At 36.7% G+C, this 12,366-nt stretch overlaps 1 protein-coding gene across 1 annotated transcript in view; it reads right to left on the reverse strand.

Moving 5' to 3' along the window:
* Window positions 1-795: 795 nt before the first annotated feature.
* Window positions 796-12,366, reverse strand: part of LOC131033306 (uncharacterized) — a 32,554-nt gene continuing 20,983 nt past the window's right edge. Inside the window, exons 3-5 of the mRNA XM_057964492.2 lie at window positions 2,045-2,177; window positions 1,596-1,907; window positions 796-1,473 (exon numbers count right to left, since the gene is read on the reverse strand). Of these exons, the coding sequence (XP_057820475.1) occupies window positions 1,201-1,473; window positions 1,596-1,907; window positions 2,045-2,177 (718 nt within the window). The 3' untranslated portion in view covers window positions 796-1,200. The remainder of the gene's footprint in view (window positions 1,474-1,595; window positions 1,908-2,044; window positions 2,178-12,366) is intronic.

Here is a 12,366-nt window from a genome sequence, read left to right on the forward strand (position 1 = left end):
TCTCCTCAACAGAGGAATTGGACTCCTTCGCCACACAAGAAAACTATTGAATTTTCTAGCTAGCCTTCTACTACTCAGGGTGTTGTGGATGTTGACACTACATAATATTGCTTCCTAGTTGAGAAGTGTTTATGCTTCATCATCCAGTCCCTCCCTCCAGTGAACCCTTTTACTAAGTTGGTCCTCACCTATGGGTGGTATAACATGCCTTGGGATTGGCCTCCGTTTGTGTTCCACTGGTTGAGGGGCTGCTAAATCCTCAATTTATGAAGCAAAAAAAAAAATAGAACCGTATAAAGCGCATGTATTCTGTGCCTCAGGATTGGGCTTCCTTGGATTGTCCCATTGGCTTAAACACACAAATTATGATTAGACATCTGTGTTCCACTGACCGAGGAGAGCTATTAAACCCTCACTTTACCGAGCAAGCAAAAACAAGATAGGTGAGCAGGGTTTTCAGTATTGTTAAAGTCTCTCTCTACTCCCCTGTGATTTTGATTTTGTTTCCCTTTTGCCAAAAAACAATTTATGCTAAACCCACAATTTACCACCAACATGCATCACCTATCCAACACATCAATCCAAGCACATGGTCAAATAAACGTGGAACAACTAGTACATGTCATTATGTACTGTATCTAAGTGGAGCAACTACAAAGGAAATGAAGTCATAACCATCTGCTATCATTGTAAAAATACTTCTGCAGCTGTTCTCTAACTGTAGCTTAAAATAAAGATCAAACATGTTTAAGTAAAAGCATGGATATGTCTAAACATTGTGTATTTATAACAGAGGAAAGAAAAAGATAGAAGATAGTTATTTCTAATCCAGATGAAGAAAACAAAGAAACAGAAAGAACTAGTAAATTACAGTACCTGAAAGCACAAGTTCAGGTTTTGGTCAAATATGTTTTAAAGTATTAATGCAACAAGATCTGTTAATCAACTGTACCACCCTACTTTGTGGTCTCTATATACCAAATCACATATAACATCTACAAGTCATAGAAGTAATATTCCAAATACTCAAATAACTCATTCCATATCACACAATGTTGTGATGCTGTTCTGAATTTGTTATGACATAAAACATAACAGCCTATATTTCAAGCTATTGACCTGCCTCCACTAAGAAAGGAGAATCCAATCGCTTAGTCAGTCAACATAAGAGTTACTGAAGTTAAGTTACCAGCATTTACTTTACACCAGTGAAATGCTGCTTTCCCCTCCTGGTGGCTTTCTGACACCACCTAAACAATCTCTATTTTCTGCCTTTCCATCAGCAAATATATCACTTCCACTCATCTCTCTCAACTTCGCTCTACTCAGGGGCTTCTCGGCAGAGTTTTGTGGAGGATCTCCATTGAAAATGTTGTTACCAGTCAATTCTGCAACCTTCTGGCCATGCACTTTTTTAATGGTCTTTGGTGTAGTCTCCTGACCAAATATAATTCTGCTATGACCTCCAGCAGGCTGCACATGTAATTCAAATATAAGGGCAAAATGTAAAATATGATTTGGCTTGCACCAATAGATACATCCTTGAAAAATGCAACACTTATTTGCATCACAAGTGAAAACATATGAATGCTTACATTAGAAACCTTTACAGAAGTGCGGACATTTCGTTGTGCTGGTTCATTGCTTTCGTTTGGTTCTTCCTTACGCTCCCTATTGCGATTTAAGGATCTAGGTAGCACCTCTGATGGGGGGCCAAAAATATCATGACCACTTAGTTCCTTTGATTTGGCCTCAGAGATCTGTCTCCTGACATGCATGTCAGAAGCTGTCTCTAGATTTCCACTCAGCTCTTTTTGTTTTGCCACTTCTGTCAAAGATGCTGGCTTCTTGGGTGAGATGCTTTCATCCGAACCAAAAGATATTTGACTTATTATTGCTGCAGCTTGCTGCACAACATTTATACAAAGTAACTATATAAGAAGAGAATGCGGGTCTTTAGAGGTCTTCACTTTTCTCAATTCTAATCTCAAATAAGTCTACAAAGGAAGAAAAAGAAATAAACATTTTAGATAAATCAGATCACCTGGTAATGTTTTAAAGCAGCCTGGTCCGGGGTAGACTTGTCATTCACAGAATCAGATGCATCATTTGGATTCTCACTATTAAATATTCCACTCCCAGTCAGTTCTCTCCACTTTGAATCCGAGCATAGTCTTCTGAAAATATGCAATCAGCAGCATGCTTTAAGAGATATTGGGAGTAGATATACTACATGATAATCAGAAACAAAGTAATCTGTTCTTTAAACTTAAGTCAGCCCTGATTGCCCCAATTTCTAAAAGGTAAATCAAAACTCGACCCAAATAGCTTCAAAAAATTTCGAAGTAACATAAACCAGCAGTAATAAACAATAGCTGACAGAATTAAAATGTTCAAAACGCCAAAGAAACACATCCAACATTATAGAAAAAAATTAAATTGCATACTGCACCTGTACATTTGCTTCTCCAGGACAACATATAGCAGCAAACCAAAAAGGCAATTGAAAAGGAATCATCCTTACAAAATATAATTCAATTTGCAACCGAAACATTTTCTCAAGCAAAATGCAATTGGTAACCTATCGAAAATAAGATGAACACAATGAAGAGATTAGTTAGCTTACGCACACATTACAAAGCCAACTGCTTGAAAAATAAGGTTAAGATGTGGCCCCTTTTCCAACCAGCCACAGGCAGTTTGTACTCATTTAGCACAAATTATTAGCAATGAATTGCAATGACATTATTGCAAAGCAACATGAAACCATGTTGAGATTTTAAATTTTATTCTTGCATCCATTGCAATACAAGTTCTGTATGCTCGACAACAGTTTAAGGTGCAAGAAATTGCAATAATTGACAGAATTCCACTGCTACCCCCAAAAAAACCTCTTAATCTTGGATAGAATTTTTTTATGCTTATTCAACACAATGCTTCCATATGGACTGAGACAGAAATTCTCAGAGAGAAATTTGTTTTTTCTTTCTACTTTAAGAGGGCAAGTTGTCAAATAGAACATAGAAATAATTTAGAATTGCATCTTAAATGTTTGCCACCTTAATTCAAAATTGTCATCTTTAACCGGACAAGGTAGACTTTGTTTTACTTGTACAAGTTGCAATGCTGCTTCTAGGTATGATTGCAGGGCCGCAAGACAATATGGGCAAACATTTAAGATCTAAAATGCTAATGGAGCAGAAAGGTTTTTCTCTATGATTCAAATAGTGCTGCTATCTTTCAGTTGTTACAACTATAGACAACGAAATACTAAAATACTACCAAAAGAATGGCTATACAAGCTACAATGAGTGCCATTTCCATTTATCTCATCATCAAATTTTCAAATTGCCCTCTCGCCTTACTGTTCTCACCACCATACTTTGACAATTACTGATTCAAACTGATCTAACCTATTTTCCAGTTTACCATCATTCGTTCCACTTTTATGGTGCTTCAAACTAGATGGGAGTTGGAGAAAAGCAATGTTACTTTATTTTAACATCTTTCATGCCGCACTTGTTACTGCTATCTTTAAATTGCTAACACCTTAGGAAACAAAATACTGCTCAAAGGTAGCTTTACAAGCTGCAACCAGTGCCATTTTGACTTCAGTTTATCTCACCTTTAAAGTTTCAAATTTCCATCTGTATTTAGCAATTCTCTCCACCACAATTTGGCAATCAGCAATTATCATGTTGCTTGTATCCATGTATTTGCAGTTTGTTTACTCTTCTCTCTGATAAAATGAATACTTGAAAATTGAAATAATGAACAGAATTAATAATGCATACCAAATAGAGGAGTAAAAATATATCTTTATTCACACGTTAAGTGTTGTGATTTCCAATATCATAAAGCAAAAATCAGAAATGAAGTTCCACAAATTACATGCACATAAGAAGTCAAATGATATTATCAAGAGATAAATGATATGTACATAGAAGGCTTGCATATATAGGCAAGAATGGAGGTAGGATGGTAAGAAACAAGAAGTGACTAATCATCCAATAATGGAACACTTGTGAGCACACTTGACAAGTGTGTGAGCAAGTGGCAAGTGTGTATGAACTAGGTGTCTCACTAAGTGAGTACACATGTCTCAAAAAGATTAAATGGAACAAGATACTAAAAGTTCCTAAGTAAACTTAATCAAGTGCGAATAGGTCATTCTAGAAAGTGATAACAATTAACTAGTTAGACAATGACTCTATTTACACTAACACCCCCCCTAAGTGTAACTTAGGGAGTAACGTATGCAAAGATGATGATGACGATGATGGGTCCTGGCTTCTAGCCATGCTAGGTACCCATGTACAATGAAACTCTCCCATAAAATGGAGAAAGGTAGAAAAACCCTATGGGAAAAAAATACCCTCCAAAAGAGAGATGGTGCAAAATCTAAGATACCAGATTCTTCTGTATTAGTCCAGGTCCTGGTACGGGTACAATTCGGGTTCGGGTTCTCTATGGGTTCTTCTTGGGTGCCTGGGTTCTCTATGGGTTCTTCTGTGAAGGACCCACAAAGAACCCAAGCCCCCAAGAAGTACCAAGGGCCATACCCAAGCTTAATTTCATAAATTAAAACCTTAGTTTCACTCTCATAACTTTGTGACAGCATTTTTTATCAGAATATGCCAGCAAGCAAGCAATTAAATATCATTTCAGTTGCATTTGTGAGCTATACCTATGAAGATGGGGTTAATAAACTTTATATCAGCATTACTGAGATTGATTTCAATTGATTTACATTATCCATATGTAGCAGTTGTTTGCTTATGTTTTTTGAAATCACTTTCCTCGTGTTGTTACTGATTTGGCATTTTGCCAAATGTTTGAAAAATGAAATTGAACCAGCTTCTACACTTGGCACAACTAGTAGTAATGGCAATCCAATTGATTGTGATTGACCTTGATGCTTTTGCTGAAGAAAATGGATATTAAAATCGATTATAATTTGAATTTGCATTGTGTAATGACATTTTCATTTTGAGACGAGTATTTTCATTTTTGCAAATTATGAATGAGTATCAAAATATTCTATTTATTAGCAATTATGGATTTATGAGTATCACTCTTCTTATAGTTCTACATTGATACAGTTTATTTTTTTTTAATTTTGATGTTTGAACATATATATATATATACTTGTACATACCCGTATACCCGTACCCAAGGAAAAAAAAATTTGCTGATTCCACGATTTCGTACTCGATTCTGTATCCGTACCCATACCTAAATCGGTAACTTAGTGCAAAATATGAAAGAAATGTTCACCCCATAGGAGAGACAAAAGTGAGAATATGTAGCCCCCCTAAGATGATGCTCAAATGCTCCACGTGCTTTCCAATTGGAAAGAACCTTTGGATGCACTTGGTGAAGTGTCTTTGAATTCTAATGCAACAATTGATGGTGGAGATGAACAATCCATAAAAGCTACGAGTGCATGACCCTTAGATTTATCCATTGCCTTAGAAGATTCTGAACTTGATGAAGATTCTATGCAAGATTCAGAAATTCCATGTAGTTCAAGAAGATGCCTTAGGTGATGAATCCTTTTATGCATGCATATGTTCTCATTATGTCCTAATTTCTCGCATAATGCACATTTAATTTTTTTTGTCTTGGTTTTCCCTTGATTTGAAAAAGTGACAATTTGATTGGTGGATTTCTTGTCTTCCTTACTTTCCTTATCCTGTTGATATTTTTGTTTCTTCCCTTTGTTTGAAGCCTTTTGTTTACCTTTTCTTGAAATGAGGGCTTGAGATTTAGTAATCTTCAAGGTGTCCATCTGGATTAACTTATCTTGCTCCCTTATTAAATCTGCAATGAAACTATCCAAAGATGGCATTTCCCATGTGGCTCCAAGATCTCTCTTAATGGAATAAAAGGTGGATACAAAAACAAAATATTCAAGGCTTGTCTTGAAAGAATGGAAAGGATGATCTGATCCTCTTTCTTGTCTATGCCACATTCTTGAGTTGCAACTTTAATGTCGATGACTTAAACTTAAAGAGTTCATTTTCTAGTCGATGACTCCTTATTCATCAACCCTCTCAAAGAGTTGTTCAAGGGCTAGCCAAACTTCATTGAATGTTTTCAAGGCTTCTACATGGAATAAAAGTTCTGGAGATAGATTTAGACATATCAACCCAAAGGCTTGATCACATTTATCATTATCTTTTGCTGCATTGGGCTCTTTTTCTATACCCACAGTTACCTAGTATAACCCTTGATTCTTTAACATAAGCGAAATGGCCAATTTCCATTCATGATAGATGAAGGGTGTTAAAGGCTTAATGGTTTTGTTGAGCTCCATGCTTAGCAGATTTGGTTGCAAAACTTGATGCGCAAAAGGAAATGCTGAAGGGAAATGTCGAAGTGTTTCAATGACACTACTTACGAAAGTGCACAATGGCACAACTCAAGACACCCCCCTCTTGAGTTTGGCACTTCTTTTAGTGCATGTACAATCTGAAAGGGACGAAAAGGCACTTAGAATTTAGTGTGATACCGTTGCCAATGAAATGGACGAAAAGGCATTTTATAACTTAGTGTGATATCGTTGCCCATGAAATGGACAAAAATTATTTTCTTTTACAAAGGCCTTTTACGTTGAGTAGGTATACAAAAATAATTTTGCCTAATTTCTTTAATTTCGGTTGCACAAAAAATTAAAAAAAAAACTTAAAGGATGCCCGCTAATTACATATGTCCACAATAATGAAAACCAACACAAGCAATAGATTGTAGGAATTCTTAAAGCCCATGTGGAGGGATCATGGAGAAAAATCTTAATGCATAGCCACTTAGAAGTCCAAGTGAAGCGGCCTAAGTGCAAATGGTAACAAACTTAGTTGTGACTACTAGACACCACTATACTGATACACGTCTGTCTGAAAAAAAGACTGTGATTTCATGTGAAATCGTACCTAAATTAATACTGAATTGTACAAGCAAAATGAAATGTTTGCCACCTCTACCAGCTTGGACGTTTTACCTGCAATAAAAATTAGACCATGACTTTGGAAAATGGCTGCTATTTACCAAGCCAAACGAGTGGTGATTGCAGGTCAAATAACTTCACTGACAAAAGAAAGTCTTGAGCACCAATTACATGCACAATTTTAACAGCAGCTTCAAAAAATTAAGTCATCATTGAAGAGGCATCTTTGTAATGTCTACAACAAAATCGCCTTTACAAATAAATTTAATGCCTACACAATCAAAACAAATAAACGCTGCAATGCCATTTATGCACAGACAAACATGGGACTGCACACTCAAATTTGGGCTTGATGATTGTTTCACAATTCTTGCATGCTTTTGCAAACCTCAACACACAACACTCCTTAGAAACACTTCATTCTCTGCAGCATTGACTTATAGAGTGGAGGTTGCAGCTTGATAGCAGAGAGTATCACATCAAGTATGACAGCAATGTTGTAGTGCTCTTTATGAGTCTATCACAACGTTTTCACAGCTCAAGTGCCTCCTTGCATGCCTCTCATCACTTGCTCCTTCAATCAGGCCTCACTTGCACAAAGTACAAAACACAATCTATTTTTGTACAGGGCCAAAGAATGGCAGATCTCATGCCAGTCTAATCCCACACACCAAGCCAATATGCCAGAACTAAGATTCGCAACCTTCTTTAGGGAGACGTAATGTGCAGGGACAAGCAAGTCACACATACACAAAAGCTAAAAAGGAACTCGTGCCTATGCTTTCAACAAAGTGACTTGGAGACTCATACCTTTAATGGTTTCACCTTTTCTCCACTATAGAGATCTGCAACGTTTTGGAACCAGTGATAAGATTAACTAGCATGGCAAACTACACGAGATAAAGTGGAGTCACTCATGCCGAGATTTATGAACTCCTGATTAGGCTAAGTGCCAGATTTGGGAGGGATTTCACTACACAAGCTCTGATACCATGTTGCGATTTCCAAGATCATGAAGTAAAAACCAGAAATGAACTTCCACAAATTGCATGCACGTAAGAAGCCAAATGATATTATCAAGAGATGAATATATGTACACAGTAGGCTTGCATACATAGCCAAGCTAATGGAGGTAGGATGGTAGGAAACAACAAGTGACTAATCCTCCAATAATAGAACACTTGTGAGCACACTTGACAAGTGTGTGAGCAAGTGGCAAGTTTGTATGGACTAGGTGTCTCACTAAGTACACATGTCTCAACTAGATTAGGTGAGACAAAATACTAAGAGTCCCTAAGTAAACTTAATCAAGTGTAAATAAGTCATCCTAAAAAGTGATAACAATTAACTAGTTAGACAATGACTCTATTTACACTAACATTAAGTTATTACAGATGTAGGCCAAACATGGTCAGCCAAGGATCGGAGTCCATCCAACTAGATCATATTGTTTTCCTTGACAATACAAAATCTATTTAAAGGACCCGAGAGTTGCCAAGAGGAACAAAAGCATCAACTAGCTTATTCTTGTAACTACCCAAAGCCAACAAACAATTAAAACATAGTTAGATAAACCATATATTGAAACATAATAATAGGCATTGTACACTAACTACACAATTGTTAATTACTATTGATTCAAACTGATGTAGCCTATGTTCCAGTTTATAAACCATCATTCCTTCCATTTTTATGGTGCTTCAAACCAAATGGGAGTTGAAGAAAAGCAGCATTGCTGTACTTTGCCATCTTCCATCCTGCTCTAATTGCTACTATCTTTAAATTGCGAACACCTTAGGAAACAAAATATAACTCAAAGGACGGTTTTACAAGCTACAACCAATGCCATTTTGATTTCAGTTTATCTTACCTCTAAAGTTTCAAATTTCATTCTATCTTTAGCAATTCTCACCAAAATACTTCAGCAATTAGCAATTATCATGTTACATATATCCATGTATTTTCAGTTGCTAATTATTACTGATTCAAATTGATGTAGGCTATGTTCAAGTTAGAAATCGTCAACTCTTCCCACTGTTTAGAGTGCTTGAAACCAAATGGGGGTTAAAGAAAATACTTTACTCTATTTTGTTGTCTTTCATGCTACATTAATCCCATGCTTGGACACTTTATCTACATAAAGATTTTCTCTAAACATCTCACGGTCAAGATCAATACCTCAAAAAAGAGTTACTGGGCTCTACTGACAATCAAGCCTGTTAGGTCTACATGATTGCTTACACTGGAAAAAAAGGACAACTTTAATAGGGAGTGTAACCAACTTTCTGATACAGATTTGAACTTAGCAATCTTATACTACACTGATGCAGAGATATCATCGTGAATTATGGCAAGGGAAATGAATAGACATTGGAGATGGTGGAGCAGTTTAATAGAAGATGTCGAAGGAAAAAGAAGGCAATGCAGAATAGAGACATTAATTGAGGAGGCTGGGATGCAGAGTCTGGGTATTTCAAAATTTCTGAGGGAGGATTCTCCTGTGTCATAGCAAAAAACAGGTCATTTCTTCCTCGGCACAGTAGTGTCAACAGCTCTAGGAATGTGCTACCCGCTTCCTGTCTGGCTACTGGTGTTACAGAATTTCTGTTGGGCTTGGAGAGTCCAGTATGTGTCAGGTGACTGATTTCCAGTGCAGAGAATTGTTTCAGGGAGTATCTTGATGTACATTTGTCTGAGGAAATTCTGGCGGCAGAGACATCTTCGCTTTCTGAGCTGGTGGTAGAATGCTCTTGTTCATCTCAGATTTATTCAGTAAAAGGGAGTCTACCATCAACTAAGGATGTTTGGAAAGATTTGTTTATGGTAACTTTTAAGTTTTCTTCCAAAAGAGAATTTTGCAGTAAGGCTTGCTACTCATTCTATGCAAGAAAAAATTCTGAAATATTCACCAGTAGCTCTCAAAGGAACAAAAATAGATTTGAAATACTGGCAGTTGAATCTGGTGTGTGGTACTCCTCTGTAAGCTCTCTTGGAGTTATGGGTTAAATTATATGATCTACCTTTAGAATTCTGGAGTTTGGTGGTTTTGAAAAATAAAAGAAAATGTCTTAGTGAACTAGTTGAAGTAGATCCTTTTTCTCTGAAATCATCTCATGCTGTCTATGCACAGATCAAGAATAGGCAGGACTTGGACATCTTTCAGGAGTTAGAATATGAACCTCTCCCTTTCCAACGTTATTTTTGTCACAAGATTAGCCTCCTGGCTCATTTTGGCTCCAATAAGGTCCTTCCCTCAGGGTCCAAATCTGTGCAGCCTCTACCTCAAGGCTTTGCTTGGAGTGTGAAAGAGCTTTCATAGATCAGAAAGAACTAATGGAGGATGTAGAAGCCCCCAAATGGCAAATATTTAAGTCTTCTGAATTGGTTTCTGATGCAGGTCCTTGAGGTCTTCCATGTTCTGCTCCATGTTGGCTCCTCCAGAGAAAGAAAAAGTTCTCATTTTCAAGTATTAGAAGCTCCTTTGGATCAGTCAATTGTGGAGATGGTAGCTCCCTGAGTGGATTCAGCTATGGTTTTGGACAGAGTAGCCGGAAACTCCTTTGTCCTACCTTGAGCACACATATCCCCGTATCCGTTCCTGTAGCTGAAATGGATATGTATCCGATACAGCCCGGATACACATCAAATACTGTACCCCCACACGTGCCCAAAAAACCTTGATTTCCAACCATGATAGATACTATGTGATTTGATTTTTAAAAAAATTTGACGTAAATCTTCCTAAATTTAGTTTTAAAAAACAACATTCATGCATTTTTAAATAAAACCTACACCAAATGAGAAAGACAAATGAAATGTTTTTCTATTTCAGTGACCCATTTTTTGGGTTATCTTCCAATGCAACTCTACAATTTTTGCATATTGTAAAATGTTAAATCAACTTATAATTATTTATGTAGCAATTATGTGTCTACATTGCTTTTGAAGTAATGAAAATTTCCTTGAATAACTTAGAAAATTGTGTTAAATATATGTGTACGTGTTTTTTATGAATGACGTATCCAACCGTATCCATATTGAGGGTCTTAAAAAATGGCTGTATCCGTATCCGATACCGTATCCGTATTTGTATCCATATCCGTATCCATGCAACTTTGGTTTTGGAGGATCTGGAAGAGGATGATGGTCTTAAAGTCAATTAGGAAATCTTTTTATCCCTAGGATGCAATGAAACTGAAGTTGAAGAAATTTTGGAGAGTTTGAGAGGATTGAAGGAGTCAATTCTTCCTCTGGATTCAGTACAGTCAGATGGTTAAATAAAAGCATGGAAAAACTGTAAGTTTAGAAAATATAAAGAAAGCCTTAATGCTGGCTCCAAGCAATCCATTGATGGATCTCTCACAGAGAGGAAAGATCCCACCAGTGGAAATATGAAGGTATTTATCATGGAATGTTGGAGGATTTAACACCCCTAAAAAGAGATGTTTACTTAAGCATCAGTTGAAATAAAGTTATGCTTATCTGTTTTTTATGCAGAAGAACAAGCTCTCAGCCAATAAACTTATGGCCTTTATTTCTTGTCCTTGGCCAAGGTAGAAGTGCTTAGCAGTTGATTCTGAGGGTGAGTTTAGTGGTTTCTGTGTGCTTTGGAACCCGCTATTTTAAATATTCAGCTTATAGCTTCTTCTCTTAACTGGATTGAAACTGAGTTTAAATATTGTCAAAGAATATGTAAGACTTATGTTTAAATGCGTATTGCCCTAATTCCCAGTAAAAAATAATGAGAGTATAAAAGCAGGTATCAATCCTTTAAGTTCTTGGATTGGTCATACTTTCTTGCTAGGTGGAGGCTTCAATGTGATCTCTAGACATATGGATAAAATAAGTGATTGTAGCAAGACCAGAAAATAAGAATCAGATTTTAGAACTTTTATAGACCAGCATTATCTTTTTTATTTGATTCTGAAGTCTAGTCGTTCTTGTGAAAAATAAGAGGAGGATTTTGTAACATTGCCGAACAGCTTGACTGAGTTCTTGTTTACCTGGAATGGCTCATCGAACAGTGACTCTCTCAATCGTCTATTCTTAATCTCTAGTTCAGACAATTTCCCCATCTTGCTTAAAATTTAGTTGGATTCTTTGCCAGATCACTGCCCCTTCAACTTTAAATCTGCCCTCAAGCCCCGTCCCTGTTCCCTATAACATCTTGGGTACAGCAGGTGGCAGCTCCCAAAACCTTCAAATCTTTGAAATGTTTACAAAACATGTTGCAAAAAGACGAAACACCATTGGGACAATTGGCTGTCCCAACGACAGCCAGAGGCATCTGAGACATCCCTCAACTGTCCCAGGGAAAAACTAAACATCCCCAATAGCAAGGCAAGTTTTTACATTTTCAATATTTAAATTCATGACATTAAAAAACACTATTAAATCTATCAAGGCAGCATTGTAATGCA

This window comes from Cryptomeria japonica, chromosome 10 (genome assembly GCF_030272615.1).
Source record: "Cryptomeria japonica chromosome 10, Sugi_1.0, whole genome shotgun sequence".
NCBI lineage: Eukaryota > Viridiplantae > Streptophyta > Pinopsida > Cupressales > Cupressaceae > Cryptomeria > Cryptomeria japonica.